The sequence below is a fragment of the Halichondria panicea genome, chromosome 14 (genome assembly GCF_963675165.1).
Source record: "Halichondria panicea chromosome 14, odHalPani1.1, whole genome shotgun sequence".
Taxonomy (NCBI): Eukaryota; Metazoa; Porifera; class Demospongiae; order Suberitida; family Halichondriidae; genus Halichondria; species Halichondria panicea.
Genome location: NC_087390.1, coordinates 4,883,539 through 4,911,487, shown reverse-complemented (window position 1 = coordinate 4,911,487; position 27,949 = coordinate 4,883,539). Strand labels below are relative to the sequence as shown.

Here is a 27,949-nt window from a genome sequence, read left to right as displayed (position 1 = left end):
CGAATATTTTACCCACGAATGAAGCGACCTTGCCTACCTTTACCTACAATCCAAGCAGCAACCACGAAAATATTATCCACGAAATGTCTCAATATTGCTGAACCACGAATATTTTGTCCCCCGAAAATTACCCGCTATACGGTATTCATGTTCTGTGATTCAACCCTACAGTGGTTGACCCTACAACTACTGCTGATACCATCACTCACCTTTAGTGGTCTCTATGGTTTCCTGTTTGATATGCTTCAGGGGAGATGAGGGCGACTGATTATCTACAAACAACAAGTTCATCTTTGTTTGTACATTGTCCAAAGAAATTGTTTCAAACCTTTGTCAAATGTTGGCTCCTCTTTGATAGAAGCTGGGTATAGTTGCTCTTCTTTCACCTTCTCAGATTTCAAATGATGCTCAGGGTTGATATTCGCCTTCTTCAATTGAATATTCTCCTTCTTCAGTAGAGTATTAGCACTAATGTACTCAACCAGCACATTGTTTAGCCTCAGAATTTCTTGCTCTGGTGTTTCATCTGTGGAATATTAAACGTTAAAAACAGATAATCACTGATTATCTCACCATCTTTCTCTTCCTCTGAGTCACCTTCCTCATCAGGGGGTGGTCGAGGTGGGTCCTCAAGAACTGACCCTCTCAAGTACTTCTCCATCCGACCAGCCAGCTCACTCAAGCCCTTTTCCTTGAGAGCTCTGAACAGCTCTGCCCATGTGGGTGGGTGTGGTCCACGTCCTGACGCCCACTCTCCCAAGATGTAGTTGTACATCTCCCGAACATACACACCAGCAACAGCTAGGAAGGCAGTGCGTGAGGCGTGTTGTACAAGCTCCTCTTTCACAGAGATTCCTGCTGAGACTTTGAGGCGATCAATAGCTCTCATAGTGAAGTGACTGTCAGCATCAAATGGAGTCACTGTGAAGTGTGTGTGTGTCAGTGAATAAAGATTATGTTCTGTTAAGCATGTTAGAACTTGGAATTAGAAGCTAAAATAAATGTGCATGTAACACTATTTTAGTAGAACAGTGACTGTAGTCTGTGTACACAGGTATAATGTGGTCCCCTTAAGTGGTCAACTTATGTTTTCTACTTGTGTATTTCAAGTGAGGCGAAAAGCTAGGGTTGTATGACGGTTGTGCATTTGTATTGCACAGTATTTGTGGCATAAAACTAACTCACCCTTAAGTTTTCCGTGAAGTACTCTAGCACCATCGCTCACAATTAATTGTTTGCTCGACAGGGCAACAGCTGTTGGGTTACTATACAGTAATGGAGGCAGGTCAGCAACATGTTCCCAGGACTGAGTGAATGTGGAGAAGGCATGGATGGTTGTGGGTGCAGGGATACCCCCTCCAATAGACAAGAGATGGCCACCAAAGAAGGCAGCAGCTGAAAAGTGATTAGGAGCATCAGGTAGCGTCTCCCATGGTAACTGGTCGGCTCCAAATATGAGTGATTGTAGTGATGCACAGAACACTTTCCCTAGACTCATGATCAGGTACCACTGGTCACCATGGAGAGCAGACTGCATGCCAAACTCTGCACTTGGTAGGGAGGGAGCAGTCGTCCACTGACCATCTTTGAACACTTCCACAGAGGAGAGTGCTCCTGAGATATTCCGCCCTCCAGCCACAATTAGTGCAGACCCACTACTGACAGCAGATGGTGACACTCGTCTCTCCTTCATAGGAGGCAGTACTTCAACAAACTGTCCATCCCTCATCGTGAAGACTTTGTTTGTTATCTCTTTGATAGGATACTCTTTCCCACCCACCAGTAGCAGTTCAAAGTCATGGACGGCAAGGGTATACCAATAGGTGGGTGTGACTGTCACTGTCCATGTGCTGTCAACTCCAGGTTTGAATGAGTACAGTGCAGCATCATCTCTCAATCCACTAGATCTATTGGCAATCCCTCCTCCGACATAGAGTGTTCCATTCAGATACACTGAAGAGGCATTCACCATCACCACTGGTAGAGGAGGCCATTCCTCCCACTCCAGAGATGTTGAGGGATGGAGGATGTCATGAGTCTACATGGGATAAGGAAATTAGATGCCAGACACACAATCCATCCGGATTAGATGGAAAAAGATTTACTATTAATTTGCTATATTTTTACTGGAACATGACAAGCAAAATCGTTGCCGTCCAGAAATGCATAAATATTCGAAGTGTTAGCAGACTCCCTATTTATATATCATGTGTAGTACTGATTCATGGAGCAATTTACAAGAAAAATATTTATTTATACACCTCATACCCAGAGGAGGATCGCTGCTCATGGCTAGCTAGCTCATACCTGTCCAGATCGAGATATCTCTAGCTCTGCCATCTTTTCATTGTTCTTGGGATTAGTTGTCATGTCCCACCCCCTCTTCAGCTTTCTACCTCCATGATCATTACCATGCATTTGCAATGAACCAAGAAAGTGAGTCCACCAGTACACAAAGAGACAGCACTCAGTGGAGACAAGTGAGGACAGTACACACTCACCCATGATATCCACTTTCTGTCTAACAGACCCTCCACTGACAGCAGTCCAGGGCCCAGAGATGACTGTGCTGAGTGGGTGGTCCAGTTCTCCATAGACACACTCCCTGAGGCCATGAGCAAGACTCAGTGGAAGAAGAAATTGAAGCATCAAAAGAAGTTGAAAAAATGGGAGAAAATGAAATGAGAGTTACAGTGGAGGTTAGCATAGAGCAGTCTCAGGGGAGGTGTTTGTGAGGGTGATTACCTTACAAAGAATATCTTGAACGGCATTCATTAACCTGACGATCAATGGTGTTAGCAGCCATGGCATGACTACTACTACCGGTAGCTAAGGAATAGTCACTTGACAGTGCTTTGCAGAAAAAATGAGTGCCTGTGCATAGATACTATGTATTTTCTAGTATCTATATGGGCTGCTTACTGCACAATGAACAATGAAGGTGTTTGTGTTCTTCTGTTTGCTGATACAGGCAGGAATCCAAGGTGAGAAGAAAGAGAGACAGAAGCAGACAAGCTTTGGGAGGACTCCCTCCACCAAAGAAGACCAGACTGGAAGATGGAGGCTTCTCAAAAAGTAAATAAGGGCTAGTGTGCAGTAGAGACTGATGGGTGGGATTTTATTGACCCTTGAGTCTCTGTTGAAAATATTGAGGACTGTAAAATCAATATTCTGTGGCCAATTTCTGCAGCAGGCTATAATCACTGATGACATGTTTACTATGTGTTCCAGGTAGTCAGAGAGGGTCCTACAAGAAGATGAGTGACGAGGGAGCGAGCTCTGTGAGGGTGGCCGTGGACTGCTCTTTTGAACAACTCATGAGTGCGAAGGTGAGTTGCCAGAAATTAAGTTGTTACAGCGCTACTATTTTGTTCATAGGATCAACTGAAGCTAATCAAACAGTTGCAGAGATTTTATGCTGCCAACAGACGATCAGTAGCTCCCTTTCAGGTAAGAGAGTAGAATATTGGACAGATAGGCACAATTGTTACTGAACTTCTTACTGAGGCGGTCTCTCTCCTCTCCTCCACTGCAGTACTATGTGACTATAACTGCTATGGTGGTCAATACATGGTATTGCACTTCTGTTAGCCTCGTTCCCAAACCAATTTTTCTTTAATAGAACGGACAGTAAAAAATAGTTTGTGATTTATATAGTAAATATAACTCAGCCTGGGGACGAGGCTACACTTCTGTATGCATCGTATAGGAGGAGTATTGACAGTTTTCAAATGCAGGATTACATACATGTACTTCTTGAAACTAGTTATAAGCTAATGCTTTACTTTTGCATGACTAGCTTTGTGTAATGTACTAACATTTCCCTCAACTGTACTGCAGATCCACTACAGAAGTGAGGACTTTGTGGAGGTGTTTGGTAAAGAGAATGTTGTGTACCTCCTGGCTGAGTCTACCAATGTGTTGAATAGTAGGAGTAAGGTACAGCAGAACCTTATAGTGAGGGGGTTGTTTCAGACTATATGTACATAAACTCTTCATTTGGGGACCTGGGTGTGTATAGCCTTTATATTGAATTTGGCCGGGGTGGCCGTTATAACCATTCACTGTCAGAGAGTGTTCCATTAGATACACTGAGCATGCACTCATCTACACTGTAGAGAGGACAATTCTTCCCACTCCAAATAATATGTTGAATGAGGGGTGGAAGATCTGCCCCGGAGAAGATAAATTTATTAGCTAAATTTATGACGAAATACATTTATTGTACCATAATTTTACAGTATGTATGTTCTGTATCCTAACTCTATAATCTAGTATTTATGAGTACAGGTTCTTTACCTGATCCATCAGCCATCTTAATTGTTCATCACCAGGCCAATTTTTTACAAACATGTTAATTAAAAGCATTATTATAAGTAACGCACTGAGAATTCATTTTTGCACACATAAGTTTACTCAACATAAATAGTATTGTAGGTATGTGAATGCAGCAGCTTCTTCATTACCCCCCCCCCCCCTCAGGACATGTTACTGCCTAGCCTGAGGCCTTAGTGATGTAGCAGGACACGCTCAGAGTAATGCAACGAATGCTCATCATCTCCCCAGACTATATTGGAGTCAGTTCCTCTCACCAGTGGACAACCCAGAGCCCCCAGTGTCACCCACTCTCTCTGTACAGTCCAGCCCTGGAGTACTCAACTCACCAGCCACACCAGAACTGAGACCAGGTGAGTGTGTGTGTGGAGGGGGGGGGGGGGTCCAGCTACCTCAGTATTGTTATACCGGCCTATAGTTATACCATCCTTTACTTTTGAGACTATTTCCAGTCCCTGTCTGCATGGTAAAAGGTCATTGAGAGAAGAATCCAAATAATTATTACCGGCTAGCCCTTGTGTATTTTGTTGCAAGGAATGTACCGTGGCTGATTGACTGATTCTCTCTCCCCTGCAGTTCCTGAGAGTCCATTCCTTGTGTCCTGTCAGTCCCTCGGGAGTAGGGCCAGACCACCACACATGGCTAGGTGAGTACATTATGGTAGCTACTGTGGGTACAGCTTTTCCGGCACACAAAATGTCGGTGTAGATTACACACTTGATGCGAATCAAAGCACAGTGATCAACATGACTGTAGATGTCTACTGGCTGTTTCAATACATAATACAGTATTATAGCACCAAATTTTAGAACCGCATAATTTTGGCGTCACTAAGTGTGTACTTGCTTACCAATAACCAAACATTGCAGTTGGTACGTTTTATAATTACTGTACATTGGTAAGAGATGGCATAATTATCTCATGTTCTGATGACATAATTGTATTGCATTCTCCCTCACCCCGCCCACACACTTATACTATAAACCCACTAGTCTCGTTCCCAGGCTGATTTTTCTTTATTGGAAGAGAAGGTGAAAAACACCTATACTGGCTGGCGTTATGTTATAGACAACTTGTCCTGCATGGGGACGAGGCTATAGCTAGATACTCATATACCTTCTACAGTTTACACACCCACACATTTATACGTATACCATGCACCTCTCTTATTGTGTCCCTCTAGATGTGGCTGAGCTGGAGGGTGGGGAGTCCAAGGTGATCACACTCATCGGGGCAGCTGCTAGCATAGACAATGTCTACAGAATGGACCCTCTTGGAACCCTTCAATTATATATAGTCACTGGCCTTTATGCCAAGTCAACTTAATAACATGTTTCACCGACTCTCATTAGAAATTTATGGACCAGATATTAATTATATATTTGTGACATAGGCAATTCTTTGCTCTATCATCTGGTATTTAAATCTCAACAATTGTAGCCTGCTCCAATATGGCCTTTTTCCCAGACCTGTCACATTTAGCGTTTTCAGATTTTTCTCTATTTTTAGGGTACTAATTTTGGCGGATTTGTAGCAAATTAATTACCCACAATAATAATTATCTCAAAATAATTATGTACAAGTATGAGTTTTAAGGTTGAATGGAAAGTTTGGAATTAGTAGATAAAGATGAAAAAAGGGCTAGCTTGCTTAGCATGCTCTCAAAAGCACATTACATTATATACAAAAGAAAAAAAGTTTTTCTTATCGTTTTATTATTAGCGCGTACTTAATTTAGTGTTATTACAAATTCTCTAAAATTCACTAAAATTAGTACCCTAAGGTATACCATAGATACTCACTGGCCTTTGGAACACTATAGCTAGTTCTGATACGAACGATATAATTATATACAACGTACATTGTAATTTTAGGGTTCAACAAAAAATTAATCATGCTGTATATATATAAATTATACGGATTCAATTTTGGCATTCGAGAATTTCCTTAATGAAAAAATAATCTTCTAAACAATAAACGTAATTTAGCAATAAACGTAAAATTAATTTTATGGAAGAAAATCCAACTCGTATATACTGGGCAAATAAAATTAATTATGGAGGGTGTCAAGCATGTGTATACTATTCCTCAATCTGTTCTCTGAGGAGGCGACCATCAACAGACGAGCTGGACAGTGTACGTAGTCCATTCTCCTCCCTCACTGCTCCTCTGACCGAGGTCTCTTGGGGGGAACTGCATGGAGACACTCACCAGTAAAATAGACCATCACAACAACTGACTGTCTCACCTTGCTCATTGTGTTCAGTGGCCTCTCTCTTCTCACCAGTGAGGGGGTGTGGTCGGGACGAGTGCTCTGCATGGGGAACATGTTTTGTATTATTAATTGATAGCTGTTGCATGTATAATTATACTGTGCTGATATGAGGACAAGTGTCTACTAGCAACATGTATTTGTGACTGGAGAGCATACGGTTGGTCACAATGGGGATGACTAAGTATCAATTAATGTTAAATTCAATTATAAAAATTGCTTGTACCTTGTAGCGATGGTAAAATGGGGGCTAGTGGCCATGGATGATAGTCCCGGCCAGATTGCTGACCTGGTATTGCTAGTGCACTCATCGGGTTGGGCACTTGTAGAGGGGCTACTGACAATGAGATTTGGTGTTATCATTATGGGTGCATGTATATATAAGTGACATGGGATTTGTATATGCACTATTATAATTATTATTCACCTTTGTATTTCTCTTCGATTTTATCTGCTAGATTGATTTGTTTGACAGTGTCACTTCTGAGGCCATTGCAAATGTCATTCCATGTACGAGAAGGTGAGTACTGCAACCAGTGGGTCAGCATTTCACGCAAGCGATCTTGGTCGTTGCTTTCATTAGATTTGATGGCTTTAAGCGTACCAACTTGAATTCCCAAAGAAAGCCCCAAATTAAACCAATTAGTAACGACTTCCATCAAGTTTGAAAACACTTCTTGCAAATCTTTAGTGCCTAATTGATTCTTATCTCCTTTATCATCCTCGTTCACAGCAATGCCTATATGTGTGAACACAGTCACATGCATCATGTGTATATAGTTATTATTTCTCTTGCATGTACGTATAAATTGTGAAAGGCCAAACTAAAACAAAAGATACGTACACAGTAAATAATGTAATTGGCTGATCAAGTTAGAGAACGAAGTAAGGACAGCACTATAATTATGTTGTTATCAAGGGCGTATAAAGAGAAGAGGATGCAACTCGCAATATATATATACTGTGTATGCGTCATATTACTGATGAGTCAGCAGGATATGCTATATTTAGCCAACTGCCCACTAGGGGGATAGAGGCTAGTCTAGAGTATAAAGTGCATGTGCAATATTCTATTTTTAGACATACACCCCCGTCTGTTTTAATACAATAGATTGTACTTGCATGCCCTCTTCTCTTCATACCCCCTTGTAATTGTTACTGTATAATTATTACCTTGAGATGACACAATAGGTTTGAATTTTATCAGGTCACCGAATGTGGTTTCTGTAGAGATTATCTGAAAATAATTTTATTAGAATACACAAAAACCTTACCTGGAAGCGTACGTTGGGGGTCCAGATTAATAGTTATGAAATTGTAAGGAACTTTTGCACCCACTAGCTTGACTTGGTGGAATAGCTTTGGAGTAGATTTCTTTCGTTTGTTTGTCATCTCAGCGTTCAAGTGGCAGTACGGAATTCTCTGTCCAGGCTTGAACTGATCAACATGCTTCTTGATGACCTATATGTACATACATGCAGATAATGTAATTGTGTAATTCATATATAGGTATGGTGCCTATACCGTAGGATGAAACATTGGCGTTATTTTCCATCCTCCTTTGACTTTAGCACCAGCCTTAGGAATATCCAGTGTTAAACTGTCTTCCTCGAACTCAACAAAATGATTCACGCCGAGAACGGCTCTTTTAGAGGAGTACTTCTCACTCACAAGCTGCAACAAAACAATGAATTGCTGTATAATTATAGTAATAGTGACACTTACCGTGTTATGAATCTCATTATCCCAGTTGACAACAAAATGTATTTCCCTGCTATGCAGCTCTGAGCCAAGGTAGTAGAGGCTGGCAGTGTACACTCTCTCCACATCCTCTCCAGTTACAGCCAGTCCACTAAAGTGGCTCAGCTCCAGTGATCCATACGAGCTGTGCTCAGTGAAGGAGCCACGCCCTTCAAGCTGTTTGAATGTGTAGGGCAGACTCTCCTGGGAGCAATGTGCTCTCACAAATGAGAGCTTAGTGGAGCTGGTCATCTTGGCACAGTGTTGTACCTCGACTGTCAGCTGCTGTTGGAATTGACCCGACGGATAAGGACGCATCCAGAAGACACCGCTGATCAACTGGAGATTGTCAGGAAACTGGTACTGTCCAGCTACACTGGCCTTGATGTCTAGTCGACACTGATCAACACCAGCTGGCAGGGAGCCCTGGGGTATGGTGAGCTTAAATCCATAGCCAACCCAGTGGAAGGTTTGGGGTGAGTTGGTGACAATCACACAAGTACTGGCCACCACTTCAACGCCAGGGAGGTCTGAGTGGAGGTAACAGTATAGAACAATGCAAACGAGGTACCTAACTCACTGAATGGTATTGCATGATGCTGTACAGTAGGCAGTTCCAAAGGTAGTAGCTGTGAGACTGGTTCTTCACTTTTCACTGCAGATACACATACATCATGGTTAGAAAGTTACAGTGTAACTAACAGCAGCCAGTTCCTAAAAGTAGGGAATTTCTGCATTTTTTCAATCTCAGAAGCCATAATTATTGTTTACAAACCCAACATTTTTTCTGAGATGTTATCATACCATTCCTTATACACATACCAAGTTTCGTGCAATTCTGAAGACGTCACGTTTTAAATTTCGTTGAATAATTATTGATATGGAACCCGTATAGTAGAATGATGAATTTAAGTATCATTGTATACAGGAGCAAAATCGAGCCTTTCCTCTCCAACCCCCGTCGTACTCATTGCCCCAGTCCCACTCTTCCTAAGGGGCTAATCTTATAGAACTACGTACCTGTACTAAAACCACTGAAGTGGATATGGCTAGGGATGCGGCGATTATGCGAGCATAATTTTGAGAATAATAGGTAGCTTGAAGCATTAGGAATTATGCGGGAATAAACGGTAGAGTGGGTGGGAATAATTATTCCATGTGGTTAGCATTCTAAATAAAGCACAATTACCATTGATTTGATTGTACTCTTATCTGGACTAGACTGCATATGCAGCTAGCTAGCTTGAGTTGATCCAGCATCGATATGTCTCTACTTGTTGGAACTGGAATTGGCTTCATGCAGTAGGTTCAGTAATCTAATCTCTTGATTTATAAATTTCTAGCTAGCTAGCTAGCCTTACCGGTAAAGACAGACCATAGACAGTATAGTAGACTACTAGTACTTTATATGGAATCTGAAGAAAATCAAGAGATTAGTACTATGGTCTGTCTTTACCGGTAAGGCTAGCTAGCTAGCTAGAAAATCAAGAGATTAGATTACTGAACCTACTGAAGCCAATTCCAGTTCCAACAAGTAGAGACATATCGATGCTGGATCAACTCAGGGCACTTCGTTTGGTGATCAGCAAGACAATGCTCTTCAGGACTATGTACATATTATATCATTATAATTATGTAGAGACTTCACTTGTGTTGCAATTTATCAAAAGATGATTTTTATTGTGACTTTAATGATTTTTTATGAGAATAATGGGCTAAATCACTGAGAATAATAGGCTATAGCTTGGGAATTGGAGAATAGAATAACCGGTAAAATTTGGAGCATAATAGCCTCAAGCCTAGATATGGCTCTTTCAACACTTTAGTTGCTATCTGGCCAGTAATGTCAGGATTCTGATACACTGTGAACACACAATCTTTGTCATGCCACCTGAAGGCTTAGCAGGCATATCCAATGCAGTATTGAGCCTCTCTGGAAGCTCTTGTTTGAGATCCTTACTTCTAAACATCTGTCTATTTATATGGACGAAGTACACTCTACAAAAAAACAGCCATTATCTCGATTGACCACATGGACTAGCACTCTAGTGTCATTTATGATTATATCACTGTATTTTTAGCCACTGTACTGAAGAACAAAGATTTTACATTGTACAGTACATGGCACAAATTATTATCAATGAATGTACAGTTTCGGTCACGCCAAGATCAATCATTACCAGGCCGAGGAGGCGGCCTAGCGTTAAATTGGAGACAAATTGGCCTGGGGTCGAGGCTAATTCACCCTCTGTAACTCACCTGGTTCAACCTTGAGTTCCTGCTTCTCTAGAACCAGTCCTTTGCTCTCGGCTCGGAGATGATGATTCTCGTTTCGCAGATGCTCATTTTCTGTATGGTCACAGCTGAATACGTAACTGATTATACAATCGATTTTTGTGCCTTTTTCTAGCTGGTAAATCTTGTCAGCTTGCTCGTCATACTCATCTGTCAACTTATCCAGCTCCACCTCCAGACTCTCATACTCTGGTAGCCGTCGCTTCATTTCAGCTCTCAATTCAGTCACAGAACTTTCTCCACCTAATGAATCTGTTCACACAAAGGGTTCATAATTAACTAGCTATTACAATACAGAACGTTTAACTATAGCTATATAGCATATTATACCTTGTTCTTTGTCTCCATGGCTTAGATGGACCTCACTATTTTTCTCTTCCTTTGAGTCATCAGGGGGTGGTCGAGGTGGGTCCTCAGGAACCGACCCTCTCAAGTACTTCTCTATTCGACCAGCCAGCTCACTCAAGCCCATCTCCTTGAGAACTCTGAACAGCTCTGCCCATGTGGGTGGGTGTGGTCCACGTCCTGACTCCCACTCTCTCAAAGTGTGGTTGTACATTGCCCGAACATCCATACCAGCAACAGCTAGGAAGGCAGTGGGTGAGGTGTGTTGTACAAGCTCCTCTATCAGAGAGATTCCTGCAGAGGCTTTGAGGCGATCAATAGCTCTCAAAGTGAAGTGACTGTCAGCATCAAATGCAGTCACTGTAAAGTACGTGTGTCAGTGAATAAAGATTATGTTCTGTTAAGCATGTTAGAACTTGGAATTAGAAGCAAAATAAATGTGCATGTATGCTACTTTAGTAGAATAGTGACCGTAGTCTATGTACACAGGTAATGTGGTCCCACTTAAGGTTACGGTAAACAGTTTGCTCATGAATATTCATGATTTTCTTATACCTTAAGGTGACATATTTTCACAGGTAGATTTGTTTGCGTTTTTACAGTTTTGTACATTTTGCTGGTATAATTGTTTGCGAATGTCGATCTGGATACATTAAACAAGAGGGCGGCCAATTATTTGCGAGTACTAATTTTTGCGATTTTACTCCATTCGCAGAAATAGCAGAAATTAATACACGCGAAAATATGTCACCTTAAGGTAATGATTTTTGTGAAACTATAAATGCCATAAGAGAAGTTTGAAGCACATACATGATAAATATATCGGTGTATCAATCTGTATGACAAGTATCAATCTTCAAAACATCTTCCAGTGGAAGTCTGAGCGATCATCAAGTTACTAGAAACAACACAAAACTAGTAGTCATTTTAAACTTCCAAAAACACTTCTAGCTCTGTGTTCTTGGTCTTATATGATGCTTCTTACCATTCTGGAGGGCGGGTCGAAGCGTTTTTTTCTTTCCAGGCCAACAAACTCTCACAAAATAATAATATGTAGACTAACTCCACTTAAAATGGCGGCCAGAGCCAAGGAAAACAGCCTCTTGTGAGCTTTCAGTAGCCTTTTTTCGAAATATCTCTTCGACCCGCCCTGCATATAGTGAAGCTACAGTAGACTGTACCTAAGCTTTATAGTAAAAATGTCTATTCGAGCCATGAAATGACTACTGCGTTTCAACTGGACTTCCAGCTCATTCTAGCTGGAAAAGATCACTAGATCTAGCTCATGAATAATTAATGAGCAAACGGTTGACCGTAACCTTAAGTGGTTAACTTATGTTTCTATTTTAAGAGGCAAAAAGCTAGGGTTGTATGACGGTTGTGCATTTGTATTGCACAGATAAAACTCACTCACCTTTAAATTTTCCGTGAAGTACTCTAGCACCACAGCTCACAATTAGTTGTTTGCTCGACAGGACAACAGCTGTTGGCCACCTATCCAGTGATAGAGGCAGGTCAGCAGCACGTTCCCAGGACTGGGTGAATGTGGAGAAGGCATAGATGGTTGGTGTGCGGGTAGGGAAACCCCCTCCAATAGACAAGAGATGTCCACCAAAGAAGGCAGCAGCTGAATAGAGATTAGGAGCATCAGGTAGCGTCTCCCATGGCGACTGGACATCTCCAGATATGAGTGATTGTAGTGATGCACAGAATGCTTTCCCTTCATCCGTGATCAGGTACCACTGGTCACCATGGAGAGCAGACTTCATGTTATATTCTGCACTTGGTAGGGAGGGAGCAGTCGTCCACTGGCCATGTTTGAACACTTCCACAGAGGAGAGTGCTCCTGAGGTATTCGTCCCCCCAGCCACAACTAGTGCAGACCCACTACTGACAGCAGATGGTGAATTTCGTTTCTCCTTCATAGGAGGCAATACTTCAACAAACTGTTCATCCCTCATCGTGAAGATTTTGTTTGTTGTTATCTCTTCTGTAGAATACACTCTCCCACCAACCAGTAGCAATTCAGAGTCATGGACGGCAAGGGTATACCCAAAGGTGGGTGTGTCCGTCACTGTCCATGTGCTGTCAACTCCAAGTTTGAATGAGTACAGTATAATACTCCATCCTCCAACATAGAATGTTCCATTCAGATACACTGAACAGGCATTTATCATATCCATTGGTAGAGAGGGCATTTCCTCCCACTCCAGAGATGTTAAGGGATGGAGCATGTCATGAGTCTGCAGGGATAAGGAAATTTATTAGCTCCAGCTATTTTTTTTACTGGAACAAGCAAAATCGTTATCCAGAAATGCAAACTTAATTTAATAGACACCCTATCATCATGTTTATGTGTAAATGTACTGAGGCCACACCAAATTGATCTTATGTTCCACAGACTTTTAATCCCCAAAAACAGACCAGGGTGGCAGACAAAAAATTGATTGATATCATTATAAAACTACAAACGGAGTCACAACACACTACAAAAAGTCACTTTAGCAAAACATTACAACGTTTTGCTAGATCACGTGGCTATTCTGACCTCTGACCTGGACCACTAATTTTTTGGCATTCTACAAATATGACCCGGAAAATCCGTGAAACATAAGATGTGGCCTGATTCATAAGAACCATTTACAAAAAAATGGAAATTTTGTTTTATACACCTCATACCCTAGAGGAGGATCGCTGCTCATGGCTAGCTCATACCTGTCCAGATCGAGATATTTCTAGCTCTGCCATCTTTTCATTGTTCTGGATCAGAGGTTCTGGATGTTGTCATGTCCCACCCCGTCTTTAGCTTTCTACCTCCACGATCATTACCGTGCATTTGCAATGAGCCAAGAAAGTGAGTCACCAGTTCACACAGAGACAGCATGCACTCAGTGGAGACAAGTAATGACAGTACACACTCACCCATAATCCACTCTCTGTCTAACAGACCCTCTACTGACAGCAGTCCAGGGCCCAGAGATGACTGTGCTGAGTGGGTGGTCCAGTTCTCCATAGACACCGTACTCCCTGAGGGCATGAGCAATACTTAGTGGAAGAAATTGAAGCATCAAAAGAAGTTGAAAAAATAGGAAAAGATGAAGTGAGAGCTACAGTGGAGGGTAGCATAGAGTAGTCTCAGGGGAGGTATTTGTGAGGGTCTTGAAGGCATTCATTATACATTGAAGAAAGGGGAAAATAGGAGGAAGAGAGAGCTTGAGTACTAGACCCAACATTATCTAGACACGTCTTTTGCTAGACGATGATTGGTCATCATCCATCATCTAGTCTTACCTCAAATCTATTGATTGCAGCATACCAAGTTACATGGAGTTACCTGTCAATGCACATGTGCCAGGAATCAATTGCTAATAGGCACCAACAACAAAGCATATAGGGGGTGTGATAACCAGAAGTTGGCGTGGCCTCCAAATTTTCGCGCTGCTGCGCACGGTTTTCCCCCCCAAATTTAAAACCCTAGATGAAACCCTGATTGCGTTCATTATATCTGGCATCTGGTGATCAATGGTATTAGGGCATGACTGTCCTGTCTACTACTAAAGTAACTAAGGGGTAGTCACTTGACAGTGCATTGAAGGAAAAATAAGTGTCTGAATTGTTTGCACAATGAATGTGTTTACGTTTTCCTGTTTACTGGTACAGACAGGAATCCAAGGTGAGAAGGAAAGAGAGACAGAGCCAGTTAAAAAAGGAGAGACAAGCTTTGGGACTCCCTCCACCAAAGAAGACCAGACTGGAAGATGGAGGCTCCTCAAAAAGTAAAGAAGGGCTAGTGTGCAGTAGGGACTAGTGGGTGGGATCTTAAAGATCGAAGGTTTTATTTGTTGGCATCAGTAAATTTTGATCCTTGAGTTTCTCTGTATTGCAAAAGGATTGGACAGCTGTCACATGTACGTGAATGAACTTCTTACTGAGGCGGTCTCTCTCCCTCACTGCAGTACTATGTGACTAGCTATGTGTGGTCAACTGAAGTCAGAGCTAGATTGCAGATATGTAATCAACAAGGAGCTTGAACACTGGGATGTGAGTGAGGGGGTTGATCTTCTGCATACTACGTGTAGTTTTATATAATTATACGTAAGTCATTGAGGTCGTAAAAATCAATAATTCTGTGTGTGACTTTGTTTATTTCCCTCAACTCTACTGCAGATTCACTACAGAAGTGAGGACTTTCTGGAGGTGTTTGGTAAAGAGAATGTTGTGTACCTCCTGGCTGAGTCTACCAATGTGTTGAATGGTAAGAGTATAAGGTACAGCAGAACCTTAAAGTGAGGGGGTTGTTTCAGACTAGTTATTATGCCTCTTGTGTTTGTGTGTGTCTGTGTAGACTGCTCAAGTGCAAGTAAGAGTTTCTATAGGCTTCTAGTCATGTTACTTGGATTTTAATTCGTGGATTTGTAAAAATTAATAATGCTTCGTTCTCGAGTTATGCCTAGTTTTGCTTACTTGGAATGCCATTGTAGCCTTTTCAGAAGAGTACGTAGCCAAACTTGTTTACCGAATGTTGCTACTCTACTTTGTACTTAGCTCTGTACTAGAACACTAGCTATTGGTAGCTGCAAGAGTGAGAAGAGAGCTGCAAGGCTCTACTGATGCAGCCGTTTAGGCTTGAACTTTTGGCATCGATTGTTTTTAACAACAATCATGGGTCGATCTCTTTGTGATTCTAGATTCTGCCTCAGAGGAGGTACGACACGCGTGCCTCGATTAGGCTAATTGCCTCTGCAATAACGTTGAGCGTGGGCATAACCACGCCTCGATTATCCGCCCACGCTTGCAGAGGCAATTAGCCTAATCGAGGCACCCATGTCGTACCTCCTCTGATTCTGCCTGCCTGCAGCAAAATTATGAAAATGATCATTTTAGTTGCAACTGCAATCGATGCAAAAATGTTCATCATAATTATGTGTGTATAAACGCTATTAGTAGCTTTATGTTATGTAGCTTTGGCACCTCCACCGAGACATAATTGCTCCCTCACCCTTGCAATAAACCCACTATATCCTCATTCCCAGGCCAATTTTTTTTTAGTAGAAGAGAAGGTGAAAAACACCTATACAGGCTGGCGTTATGTTATATACAACTCGTCCTGCATGGGGACGAGGCTATAGCTAGATACTCATAATTATACCTTCTACAGTTTACACACCCACACATTTATACGTATACCATGCACTTCTCTTATTGTGTCCCTCTAGATGTGGCTGAGCTGGAGGGTGGGGAGTCCAAGGTAACCACACTCATCGGGGCAGTTGCTAGCATAGACAATGTCTGCGGAATGGACCCCTCTTGGTTTTTAATTTATATACTCACTGTCACTGGCCTTTGGAACACTATAGCTAGTTCTGATATGAACGATATATACATGTACAGCGTACATTGTAATTTTAGGGTTCAACAATTAATCATGCTGTATACGCATTCAATTTTGAGACTTTCTTCTAAATCAATAAACATTTCAGCAATGAACATAAAATTACAGACATTAATCAACTCATATATACTGAGCAAACAATTATTATGGAGGGTGTCAAGTATTATTATAAATTCTTGTACTATAATTCCTCAATCTCTTCTCTGAGGAGGTGACCATTAACAGATGAGCTGGACAGTGTACGTAGTCCATTCTCTTAGCTCCCTCACTGCTCCTCTGACCGAGGTCTCTTGGGGGGAACTGCATGGAGACACTCACCAGTAAAATAGACCATCACAACACTGACTGTCTCACCTTGCTCACTGTGTTCAGTGGCCTCTCTCTTCTCACCAGTGATGGGAGGTGGTCGGGACGAGCTCGAGTCCTCTGCATGGGGAACATCTTCTCCTGTAAGTAAAGTTCTATATATTTATAGCACACTGCGTATCGAGACCAACCTTTGAACATCTTGCAAATCTCTGTAGCAATAGTAACATGACCCCCGTGTCGCCGGTGCCACTTCTCCAGTACTCTAAGAGCCTTCATTGCATGAGTGCTGTTTGACAGTTGAGGGTTATCTGTTATGTCTCGTGTCTCTGGCTCAGTGAACCCCAGGGCCTTGGCATACGTCAGCCAGTCGGGAAGGAGAGACGACATTCTTCTGAGGTGGCCATCGGAGCATTCCTTATCAAGCAGGTCTTTGTCAATGCCAACACGGCTCACTAGTTGGTCTAGAGTAATGGCCGGGTATTCAATCGATTTTAGTGAGCCTGAATGGAAATGAAATCACAATACATTTTCAAGCCGTAATAATCCTTTATCTTACCAGAGCTTGGCCCAGCTATGTTCAGTGCATTGCTCCATCCTCCACTAGCTGAGCCACCTAGGTATCAGGTGATGTGTGATGGTTGTGGAAGCAGTGGTGTGCATGACAACAACATAATTATGTTAACGCCTTATGTACCTCGACTTTTCGAGGCAGCCACCGATGTATGTACATGGTCACAACAACATCAATACCGTATAGAAATTTCGTGGGGTAAAATATTCGTTACTTTCGTGGGCAAGCTGACCTACACAACATTTTCCCTTACGAAAAGGTAGGCGTGGCTTACCGGAGCGCATGAAGTCAAACGAAACGTTTACTCACGAAAATTACCGTTTTGTAAACAAAAGTTTTACCCCATGGAAATTACCTGCTATACGATAGTACATACTGTTACATGTATACATACTTGTTTGACTCCATTGTTGTAGCTGAGTATTCCACTGAGAGGGCGGAGGGGGTGTGGCAGAGGAGAGAGTGAGAGAAGTGTGGGACTGCTCCACTGACAGGAGGGACGGGGGAAACTCTGCATAGGAAATTACACTGTCACACTGTGTACAGTAGGAATTGTGGAATCTACATATATTATATGTACGTTGTTTGAACCTATACGTGTGCATTGTTTTCATTCTGTGTGTGTACCAACATGCATACGACTTGCTCACCTGACATGTTCCGAGAGTGTGAGGCCACAGGATAGTAAGGTAGTCCAAGGGAGGGTGGATAATGAGTCGCATGTGACTGAGGTTGCATCAGCAATTCCCTGGCCTCTGTACAGAAACAGAAGGCAGTGTAATAGTATAAGAAACAGTGTTTTGTGTCTCACCATTCCTTTGAGATGACACAGCAGGTTTAAATGTTACCAAGTCACCGAACGTAGTTTCTGTAGAAAAACATTAAAATACCATAAAACCTGCATCTACCATTGTCTAACCTGGAAAAGTTCGCTGGGGGTCCAGATCAATTGTAATGATGTTGTATGGATCCTTTGCACCCACTAGCTTGACTTGGTGGAATAGCTTTGGAGCAGATTTCTTTCGTTTGTTTGTCATCTCGGCTTTCAAGTGGCAGTACGGAATTCTCTGTCCAGGCTTGAACTGATCAACATGCTTCTTGATGACCTATATACAGATGATATAATTATGTAATTCATTATGATGACCTATATATAAGTTATACAGATGATGTAAGTATGCTATTGAAAATCATACTTCAGATTTTCCTACCGTAGGATGAAACATTGGCGTTATTTTCCACCCTCCCTTGACTTTAGCACCAGCCATAGGAATATCCAGTGTTAAACTGTCCTCCTCAAACTCAACAAAATGATTCACTCCGAGAACGGCTCTTTTAGAGGAGTACTTCTCGCTCACAAGCTATAACAAAACAATGAATTGCTGCGTAAATATAATAATAGTGACACTTACCGTGTTATGAATCTCATTATCCCAGTTGACAACAAAATGTATTTCCCTGCTGTGCAGCTCTGAGCCAAGGTAGTAGAGGCTGGCAGTGTACACTCTCTCCACATCCTCTCCAGTTACAGCCAGTCCACTAAACTGGTTCAGCTCCAGTGATCCGTACGAGCTGAACTCAGTGAACGAGCCACGCCCTTCAAGCTGCTTGAATGTGTAGGGCAGGCTCTCCTGGGAGCAATGTGCTCTCACAAATGAGAGCTTGGTGGAGCTGGTCATCTTGGCACAGTGCTGTATCTCGACTGTTAGCTGCTGTTGGAATTGACCCGAGGGATAAGGACGTATCCAGATAACACCGCTGACCAACTGGAGATTGTCAGGAAACTGGTACTGTCCAGCTACACTGGCCTTGATGTCTAGTCGACACTGGTCAACACCAGCTGGCAGGGAGCCCTGGGGTATGGTGAGCTTGAACCCATAGCCAACCCAGCGGAAGATTTGGGGTGAGTTGGTGACGATCACACACGTGCTGGCCACCACTTCAACACCAGGGAGGTCTGAGTGGAGGTAACAGTATAGAACAATGCAAATGAGGTACCTAACTCACCGAATGGTATTGCATGATGCTGTACAGTAGACAGTCCCAAAGGTAGTAGCTGTGAGACTGGTTCTTCACTTTTCACTGCAGGTAGATATACATACATGCATGAAGTATGTATTTGCATAATGTATGTAAACATTCAATGCTATACATGAACGCTTGTTCTAGAATACTATACCGTAATAGATGTACATCACAGCGGCAGAAAAAAATTTGATTTCACTTCTGAGTGGCGCATCTTTTAGAACACAAAAAATTGTGTTTAGCTCAGCTGGTGCCTAAATTATGGTGGCGATTATGTTCTACAGCTAGTAAGAATTTGTAGAGAAAATGGGTGTGGTCTAGCTCAGTTTCACTTGCTAGCTGCACAGTTGAGAGCTGAGTGACTCGTGAACAGACTGTATAGCTATGGCTTAGACAACTGTTTAGAAGTGTGAAGGGTCAGAGATGCAGGATGATTGTCTTTATGTCTCAAACAAGCCTTTTTATAAGCGCCAGAAAAAGTAATTCAAGCACCGGTTGGCGCTTCTTTTAGGACCTAAAAATTATGCTGATGCTGATATAGCGCTTAAATTATGGTGTGCTGTAATTACATCAATTACGGTATACATAATACTACTTCTATTCACTCACCTTTAGTGGTCTGTGGATCAGCTTTGGTTTCCTGTTTGATATGCTTCAGGGGAGATGAGGGCGACTGATTATCTACAAACAACAAGTTTATGTTTAATCGCTAGCCTCGATCCCAGGCCGCACTTCATTCAGGGAAGTGGGCCTGGTATCAACTGCTTGCGCATGGGCTAATATCCCTCCGGTATCCGGGGGGCTTTGGATAACATCGTATATGCTCAGTAAAATAATGATATCACAACGAACGGAAGTGGATTGAAGGAAGTAGATACAAACTTCGATTGAAGGTTTCTAGCCCATCGGATAGCATTCTCTGATAGCTACCCTTAGCCTGCTATGTACAATCGATCTTTCTTCTTGCTGAAACAGATGCTCAAGGGAAGGTTGAATTGTCCATCCTCACTTCCCATGCATCCAACAGTAGCAATGAACTTCCCTTCCGATGTAAACTTCTGCACTCGATGTTTACCAGAATCGGTCACATATATAGATATATATTAATTATCATCTTTCGTCAATTGCAACTCCTTGCGGTTTATCTAAATGCCTGTATACTGAAATTAATAACTCTATGAAGAGTCGCTATAATAACTAGAGCACTAAAGTGCAAACCCTCGGCTGGTGACATGATTATAAAGAAACCAGAAGACTGATAAAAATTATAATGCAGTGCATATAGTGATGTTGTTATCATCATCATGCATGACTTGCACAGCAACTCAGGAGCAATAAAACTAAACCAGACTGGAGGCATGCTGAAACATTTGAGAACAGGTAGTAGTACTATAAATATATGCACTGTGGATTAGGATCACAGGTCCTGCATGGATCCCAGTCAGCTAAAGCAAGCTTTCTGGTTTAGTGACCCTGTTCCAATATTGTTCCTGGTATATACAGCTTTCTACTTTAGTGACCCTGTTCCATTGTTTCTGGACCTGGTACAGGATCACTTCAGTTATAAGTAACGCATGTGCAAGTTCTGTTCAAGCTACATTTTGCTCGCTTTTATTAGACAACGAAGCTTTAACACCGAAAGCTGCCACTATTAGAAGTACTGACTTGTTGTGTGGAGGCTACCCATGCTGTAAACGCAGTGCTAGAGCATCCAGGTAAGCAGACCCAGTCACAAGCTTCTTAGCTTTTGCTCGTTTTTATTTGACAACGAAGGTTTAACATGAAATTCTGCCACTATTAAAATTAATAACTTGTTGTATGAAGGCTATCCATGCTGTAAACGCAGTGCCATGGCATGCAGGTGAGTAGACTCACACATTACAAACAAACAAACAAACAGACCAACGGACTACTATACCCGTGGCCGCCCACGCGCGCCTCGGGTAATTATTACTAGCAGCTAGCTACATGTACGTAGCTACAAGTAGCAGCTTGTTAGTGCTTCACAAAGACTTTCTCATGGCAGAGCGGTTCAAGTTTATGCAGGTGAAAACAACTTTTGATGACAAACTAAATTATCTGGAGCTAATAAACGCCGCTCTTGAACAGTGGCCTCTCTTGAATTGTAGCCTCCTCTTCCAGCAAAATGAAACATTAATTTTAGTAGCCGCGGCTCCTGATCAAGCATATACGGTAGCTCTGTGTATGACTTTTAGGATATTTTCTCCAGTGGATTCAGTATTATAGGAAATTTTGCGCATGCGCAAGCAGTCGATAGCAGGCCTTCTTTTATATGAAGGCCGGTAAAGGAGGCTAGTTTATCGCATGTACATGCACAGTTGTTTCAAACCTTGGACGGATGTTGGTTCCTCTTTGATAGAGACTGGGTCCATTTGTTCTTCTTTCACCTTCTCAGATTTCAAATGAGTATTCTCTTGCTCAAGGTTGTTGTTTGCCTTCTTCAATTGAATATTAGCATTAATGTACTCAGCCAGCACATTGTTTAACCTGAGAATTTCTTGCTCTGGTGTTTCATCTGTGGAATTTTAAACGTTAAAAACTGATAATCACTGATTATCTCACCATCTTTCTCCTCCTCTGAGTCACCTTCCTCATCAGGGAGTGGTCGAGGTGGGTCCTCAGGAACCGACCCTCTCAAGTATTTCTCTATCCGATCTGCCAGCTCACTCAAGCCCATCTCCTTGAGAGCTCTGAATAGCTCTGCCCATGTGGGTGGGTGTGGTCCACGTCTTGACGCCCATTCTCCCAAGATGTAGTTATACATTGCCCAAACATCCACACCAGCAACAGCTAGGAAGGCAGTGCGTGAGGTGCGTTGTACAAGCTCCTCTTTCACAGAGATTCCTGCTGAGACTTTGAGGCGATCAATAGCTCTCAAAGTGAAGTGACTGTCGGCATCAAATGTAGTCACTGTGAAGTGTGTGTGTCAGTGAATAATGTTAAGCATGTTAGAACTTGGAATTAGACGCAAAAATAAATGTGCATGTACGCTACTTTAGTAGAACAGTGACTGTAGTCTGTGTACACAGGTATAATGTGGTCCCACTGTGCACACTTAAGTCTTAAGTGGTCAACTTATGTTTTCTATTTTAATAAAAGCTTGTGTATTTCAAGTGAAGTGAAAAGCTAGGGTTGTATGACGGTTGTGCATTTGTATTGCACAGTATTTGCGGCATAAAACTAACTCACCCTTAAGTTTTCCGTGAAGTACTCTAGTACCATCGATCACAATTAGTTGTTTGCTCGATAGGACAACAGCTGTTGGCCGGAGCAGTGATAATAGAGCCAGGTCCGCAACATGTTCCCAGGACTGGGTGAATGTTGAGAAGGCATGGATGGTTGTTGTGTTGGTGGCAGGGAAACCCCCTCCAATAGACAAGAGATGGCCACCAAAGAAGTCAGCGGCTGAAAAGCGATTAGGAGCATCAGGTAGCGTCTCCCATGGCGACTTATCATCTCCAGATATGAGTGATTGTAGTGATGCACAGAACACTTTCCCTTGACCCGTGATCAGGTACCACTGGTCACCATGGAGAGCAGACTTCGTGTTATATCCTGCACTTGGTAGGGAGGGAGCAGTCGTCCACTGAACATCTTTAAACACTTCCACAGAGGAGAGATCTCCTGAGGTATTCCACCCTCCAGCCACAACTAGTGCAGACCCACTACTGACAGCAGATGGTGAACGTCGTCGCTCCTTCATAGGAGGAAGTGTTTCAACAAACTGTCCATCCCTCATCGTGAAGACTTTGTTTGTTATCTCATGTGTAGGATACTCTTTCCCACCCACCAGTAGCAGTTCAGAGTCATGAGCGACAAGGGTATACCGATTGGTGGGTGTGTCTGTCACTGTCCATGTGCTGTCAACTCCAGGTTTGAATGAGTACAAATCAAATCCAGCATTACTCCTTCCTCCGACATAGAGTGTTCCATTCAGATACACTGAAGAGGCATTCGTCACCAACACTGGTAGAGAGGGCCATTCCTCCCACTCCAGAGATGTTAAGGGATGGAGGATGTCCGCATGAGTCTACATGGGATAAGGAAATTAGATGCCAGACACAATCCATCCAGATTAGATGGAAAAAGATTTACTATTAATTTGCTATATTTTACTGGAACATGACAAGCAAAATCGTTGCCGTCCAGAAGTGCATGAATATTCGAAGTGTTAGCAGACACCCTATTATATCCTGTAATTGATGTAATTACAGCGCCACGTCAGCATCAGCATAATTTTTTAGGCCCTAAAAAAGCGCCAACCATTGCTGGAATTATTTTTTTCTGGCGCTTATAAAAAGGCTTGTTTGAGACATCAAGACAATCATCCTGCATCTTTGACGTCCCCTTCACTTCTAAACAGTTGTCTAACCCATAGCTACAGTCACTCAGCTCTCAAACGGTGCAGCTAGCAAGTGAAACTGAACTAGACCACGCCCATTTTCTCTACAAATTCTATACTAGCTGTTGAACATAAGCGCCACCATAATTTAGGCGCCAGGCGCCAGCTTGGGCTGTAATTTCAATTACGGTATCATGTGTAGTACTGATTCATGGAACCATTTACAAGAAAAATATATACACCTCATACCCAGAGGAGGATCGCTGCTCATGGCTAGCTCATACCTGTCCAGATCGAGATATCTCTAGCTCGGCCATCTTTTCGGGATATGTTGTCTAGTCCCATCCCCTCTTCAGCTTTCTACCTCCACGATCATTACCATGCATTTGCAATGAGCCAAGAAAGTGAGTCACCAGTTCACACAGAGACAGCACTCAGTGGAGACAAGTGAGGACAGTACACACTCACCCATGATCCACTCTCTGTCTAACAGACTCTCCACTGACAGCAGTCCAGGGCCCAGAGATGACTGTGCTGAGTGGGTGGTCCAGTTCTCCATAGACACACTCCCTGAGGGCATGAGCAAGACTCAGTGGAAAAAGAAATTGAAGCATCAAAAGAAGTTGAAAAAATGGGAGAAAATGAAGTGAGAGTTACAGTGGAGGGTAGCTTAGAGTAGTCTCAAAGAATATCTTGAAGGGCAATCATTAACCTGACGATCAATGGTGTTAGCAGCCAGGGCATGACTACTACTACTGGTAGCTAAGGGATAGTCACTTGACAGTGCTTTGCAGAAAAAATGAGTGCCTGTGCATAGATACTATGTATTTTCTAGTATCTATGGGCTGTGTATGTCTTACTGCACAATGAACAATGAAGGTGTTTGTGTTTTTCTGTTTGCTGATACAGACAGGAATCCAAGGTGAGAAGGAAAGAGAGACAGAGCCTGTTAAAAAAGGAGCGGCAAGCTTTGGGAGGACTCCCTCCACCAAAGAAGACCAGACTGGAAGATGGAGGCTCCTCAAAAAGTAAAGAAGGGCTAGTGTGCAGTAGGGACTGGTGGGATCTTATTGACCCTTGAGTCTCTGTTGAGGACTGTAAAATCAAAATTCTGTGGCCAATTTCTGCAGCAGGCTATAATCACTGATGACATGTTTACTATGTGTTCCAGGTAGTCAGAGAGGGTCCTACAAGAAGATGAGTGATGAGGGAGCGAGCTCTGTGAGGGTGGCCGTGGACTGCTCTTTTGAACAACTCATGAGTGCGAAGGTGAGTTGCCAGAAATTAAGTTTTTACAGCGCTACTATTTTGTTCTTAGGATCAACTGAAGCTAATCAAACAGTTGCAGAGATGTTATGCTGCCAACAGACGATCAGTAGCTCCCTTGCAAGTAAGAGAGTAGAATATTGGACAACTGTCACATGTACATGAATGCTGACGCGGTCTCTCTCCCCCACTGCAGTACTATGTGACTAGCTTTGGTGGTCAACTGAAGTCAGAGCTGGATTGCAGATATCTAATCAACAAGGAGCATGAACACTGGGATGTGAGTGAGGGGGTTGATCTTCTGTATGCATGGTATTGATAGGCGTATTGACAGGTAACTAATTGCTCTGCGCAATAATTTGTTAATATGCGGTAGTACATACTCCTGGAAACTGCATGTACTGACTACATGTGTAGCTGTATATAATTATAATGTATAGTAGTAATTCTATCTGTGACTTCGCACTCAACTCTACTGCAGATCCACTACAGAAGTGAGGACTTTCTGGAGGTGTTTGGTAAAGAGAATGTTGTGTACCTCCTGGCTGAGTCTACCAATGTGTTGAATGGTAGGTACTATTACTTACGGTTGGGAGCTAGTTCATTATACAGAGGTGGCCTTTATTGTGTTATGCCTTGGTGCGCATGCGCAAGTGAGGTAAACGGTAGTGTATTTGTGTGTGTGTGTGTGTCTGTCTGTCTGTCTGTGTAGACTGTTACAGCTGCTCAAGGATTAATGAAGTGCAAGTATAGGCTTCTAGTCATGTTTTCTTGGATTTTAATTCGTGGATTTGCAAAATAATGCTTCGTTCTCGAGTTATGTCTAGTTTTGCTTACTTGGAATGCCATTGCAGCCTTTTCGGAAGAGCACGTAGCCAAACTTGTTTACCGAGTGTTGCTACTCTACTTAGTAGTTAGCTCTGCACTAGAACGCCTAGCTATTGGTAGCTGCAAGAGTAATAAGAGAGCTGCAAGGCTCTGCTGATGGCAGTAGACTTGAACTTTGGCATCGCATCGATCATTTTTAACAACAATCATTGTCGATCATTACCCACTCTTTGAGTTTGCATGCAGCATGCAAATTAAGAATGTTCATTATGTGTATATTATGTAGCTTTGGCATCTCCACCGAGGCATCAGCACCTGTGGTGCTTTCATTTTGTACATAAACTGTTCATTTGAAACCTGGGTGCCTGACCATTATATCAAAGTTGGCTGCTTGTGGTGACCGTTAACCACTGTAGCTCACTGTCACATCTCTCCATGCAGAGCTGGACCCCAGTAAGGCGTACATAATAGGTGGACTAGTCGACCACAATCATCACAAGGTGAGAACAGCATAATTATAGGGAGTATATTTCGAGGGTATGATTACAAGCATGTACTGAGAAATTTTCCGGATTTGCAAGGTTTCGGACTAAAGGGGTCCGTATACTAGCGAGGTTCTACGTACTGTACCCACAAGCATGCTTGCGCCAAAAGGCTAATATTTCACAAACGTTAAATAACGAAAACCTATCCAACGATCTTTCTGCAAAAGTTTATACCCTCAAAATATACCGGCTATACGATATACATACTTTTTATGTTGAAAGAGTAGACGTAAGCCTCTGTTGAGATATTGGAACCCCCGAAATTAGGGCATGTACGTATTATAACTCCCAACTCAATAGAAGCGTATAATTACTTTAAACACAGAGTGCACCTCAACAGGTAGGTCACTTTCCATACCAAAATTTTACGTGTACGTCCTCGATCCATAATCATTATTATTACAGAGCTTCTAATGAATGTAGTTTCTAGCGTACATGTAATTGCATAGTGTCTTCTTATTAATTAGTACTAATCTAATTTTGTATGTGTACTGTATGTATACTGTATACTAATCGTAAGCACTGCATGTTACTTTGTCCCCCCCTCCCCTCTCAGGGTCACTGTTACCAGGTGGCCGAGGAGAAGGGTCTGGCCCACGCCCGACTACCAATATCAGAGTATATACGAATGAGTGGCAGGAAAGTACTCACCATTAACCATGGTACGTACACAGTGGGTGGAGGGAGTAAGTCAGTCAAAGAATTGCTGTAATAGAGAGGTAGCCTGCTACAACATAGGTTGAAGCACACGCTTTTCATACTAATTAACCTGGCTGTATTATAAAGGATGACTTACTTACAGAGTGACCACGGTCACCTACATGATACACATAACTATATACCAGACACATACTAGTCACAGTACGTGTTGTTGTCTTTATTTTGTGTGATAGTTGCCACACCATAAGTGCCAAATTCAATTCTCAGTTGCATAAATCTTTCTACGGCTACCGGGGACTCACTTCTCTGAGTTAGCTCATTATACAGTTATCATTTCAGTGTATATGTACAATTTTTTTTTCTTCGTTTATACTACGTTTATGTAAACCCTTGTTTTCCCACTTAGTGTATGAGATTCTATTGGACTACTCAACAAATGGAGGCGACTGGAAAAAAGCATTCTTTAAAGTTCTCCCACCGAGAAAGCTAAAATCAACAAGCAACGCTGATATTGAAACAGAAAATCAACTAGACCAGAACCCGCCTGCGGATGTAAATCAATCACCCTCAGAAAATATAGCATCCACTGAAATCGATACAAACATTAAAATTGAACCGAGCAGCCCCAGCAAATGTAACAATGATTTGCCTGAAAGTACATCTAGCGACAGTGTTGTGCCAAGTGAAGGTGTGTCATGTGGGGGCGTACCAGTTGAAGGCGTGCCAAGTGAGGGTGGTCTCAAGGAGAGCAGCAATGAAGAAGATGCGTGGCACCCACTTTCTTCCAGAACACTGCTCTCCTCGGTTGTCGAGTATACAGTTCTTTGAATATACTGTACGTGTAACACTCTATTTATTTGCCTTTTTTCCTGTTGATACAGTATGCATGTCTATTGACTATACTAGTGATTATAATTTATAGCACTATCGCCAAATTTAATTGTTTAATTATGCATGTTAAATTCATCCCATTGTTGTCATATTGAATGTAAATACCAGAAAA

General features: G+C 42.3%; 6 protein-coding genes across 18 annotated transcripts in view; 3 read left to right on the top strand and 3 right to left on the bottom strand.

Moving 5' to 3' along the window:
• The window catches only part of LOC135347796 (uncharacterized), a 20,704-nt gene extending 18,236 nt beyond the window's left edge, over positions 1-2,468 (bottom strand). The window contains exons 1-5 of the mRNA XM_064545848.1: positions 2,308-2,468; positions 1,186-2,038; positions 574-921; positions 329-526; positions 210-272 (exon numbers count right to left, since the gene is read on the bottom strand). Of these exons, the coding sequence (XP_064401918.1) occupies positions 210-272; positions 329-526; positions 574-921; positions 1,186-2,038; positions 2,308-2,418 (1,573 nt within the window). The 5' untranslated portion in view covers positions 2,419-2,468. The remainder of the gene's footprint in view (positions 1-209; positions 273-328; positions 527-573; positions 922-1,185; positions 2,039-2,307) is intronic.
• LOC135347803 (uncharacterized) overlaps positions 1-27,949 on the top strand; it is a gene marked incomplete in the record, with an annotated part of 825,189 nt that overhangs the window by 292,166 nt on the left and 505,074 nt on the right.
• Positions 2,380-16,481, top strand: LOC135347991 (tRNA methyltransferase 10 homolog A-like). Of its 6 annotated transcripts, none has more exons than XR_010398582.1 (9): positions 2,380-2,480; positions 2,529-2,699; positions 2,972-3,075; positions 3,232-3,329; positions 3,379-3,450; positions 3,841-3,939; positions 4,567-4,688; positions 4,912-4,980; positions 16,201-16,481. XR_010398582.1 is itself a non-coding variant. In XM_064546171.1 (8 exons), exons 4-8 carry the CDS (start codon positions 3,258-3,260, stop codon positions 4,916-4,918), a joined length of 372 nt encoding a protein of 123 aa, XP_064402241.1. In that variant the 5' UTR covers positions 2,380-2,480; positions 2,529-2,699; positions 2,972-3,075; positions 3,232-3,257; the 3' UTR covers positions 4,919-5,509. The 6 variants fall into 6 exon arrangements, 1 of the variants encoding a protein (XP_064402241.1); XR_010398581.1 differs by having other exon boundaries at positions 4,912-4,981; positions 16,204-16,480; XR_010398583.1 differs by lacking the exon at positions 16,201-16,481 and adding an exon at positions 5,516-5,917.
• On the bottom strand, positions 6,262-13,815 carry LOC135347820 (uncharacterized). 4 transcript variants are annotated; one of them, XM_064545897.1, is made up of 13 exons: positions 13,703-13,815; positions 12,402-13,230; positions 10,973-11,347; positions 10,607-10,894; positions 8,928-9,002; positions 8,333-8,877; positions 8,132-8,281; positions 7,882-8,068; positions 7,781-7,831; positions 7,035-7,346; positions 6,834-6,944; positions 6,584-6,649; positions 6,262-6,528 (listed from the first exon to the last, which is right to left on the bottom strand). In XM_064545897.1, the coding sequence occupies exons 1-13, from the start codon at positions 13,733-13,735 to the stop codon at positions 6,494-6,496; spliced, it is 3,057 nt and encodes a 1,018-aa protein (XP_064401967.1). In that variant the 5' UTR covers positions 13,736-13,815; the 3' UTR covers positions 6,262-6,493. The 4 variants fall into 4 exon arrangements, with proteins under 4 accessions (XP_064401967.1, XP_064401970.1, XP_064401969.1 ...); XM_064545900.1 differs by having other exon boundaries at positions 6,897-6,944; XM_064545899.1 differs by having other exon boundaries at positions 6,834-6,941.
• Positions 13,813-27,949, top strand: LOC135347918 (tRNA methyltransferase 10 homolog A-like). Of its 4 annotated transcripts, none has more exons than XM_064546043.1 (10): positions 13,813-13,888; positions 24,141-24,293; positions 24,557-24,675; positions 24,819-24,916; positions 24,966-25,037; positions 25,110-25,193; positions 25,395-25,482; positions 26,183-26,241; positions 26,843-26,948; positions 27,353-27,949. In XM_064546043.1, exons 2-10 carry the CDS (start codon positions 24,226-24,228, stop codon positions 27,772-27,774), a joined length of 1,116 nt encoding a protein of 371 aa, XP_064402113.1. In that variant the 5' UTR covers positions 13,813-13,888; positions 24,141-24,225; the 3' UTR covers positions 27,775-27,949. The 4 variants fall into 4 exon arrangements, with proteins under 4 accessions (XP_064402113.1, XP_064402111.1, XP_064402110.1 ...); XM_064546041.1 differs by lacking the exon at positions 13,813-13,888 and adding an exon at positions 23,961-24,094 and having other exon boundaries at positions 24,156-24,293; XM_064546040.1 differs by lacking the exon at positions 13,813-13,888 and adding an exon at positions 23,971-24,094.
• LOC135347815 (uncharacterized) lies at positions 16,411-24,074 on the bottom strand. 2 transcript variants are annotated; one of them, XM_064545889.1, is made up of 16 exons: positions 23,932-24,074; positions 22,495-23,335; positions 21,868-22,215; positions 21,635-21,820; positions 19,894-19,965; positions 19,267-19,341; positions 18,672-19,216; positions 18,471-18,620; positions 18,179-18,365; positions 18,071-18,127; positions 17,910-18,014; positions 17,654-17,770; positions 17,245-17,301; positions 16,877-17,188; positions 16,734-16,826; positions 16,411-16,679 (listed from the first exon to the last, which is right to left on the bottom strand). In XM_064545889.1, the coding sequence occupies exons 1-16, from the start codon at positions 23,962-23,964 to the stop codon at positions 16,645-16,647; spliced, it is 3,213 nt and encodes a 1,070-aa protein (XP_064401959.1). In that variant the 5' UTR covers positions 23,965-24,074; the 3' UTR covers positions 16,411-16,644. The 2 variants fall into 2 exon arrangements, with proteins under 2 accessions (XP_064401959.1, XP_064401960.1); XM_064545890.1 differs by lacking the exon at positions 19,894-19,965.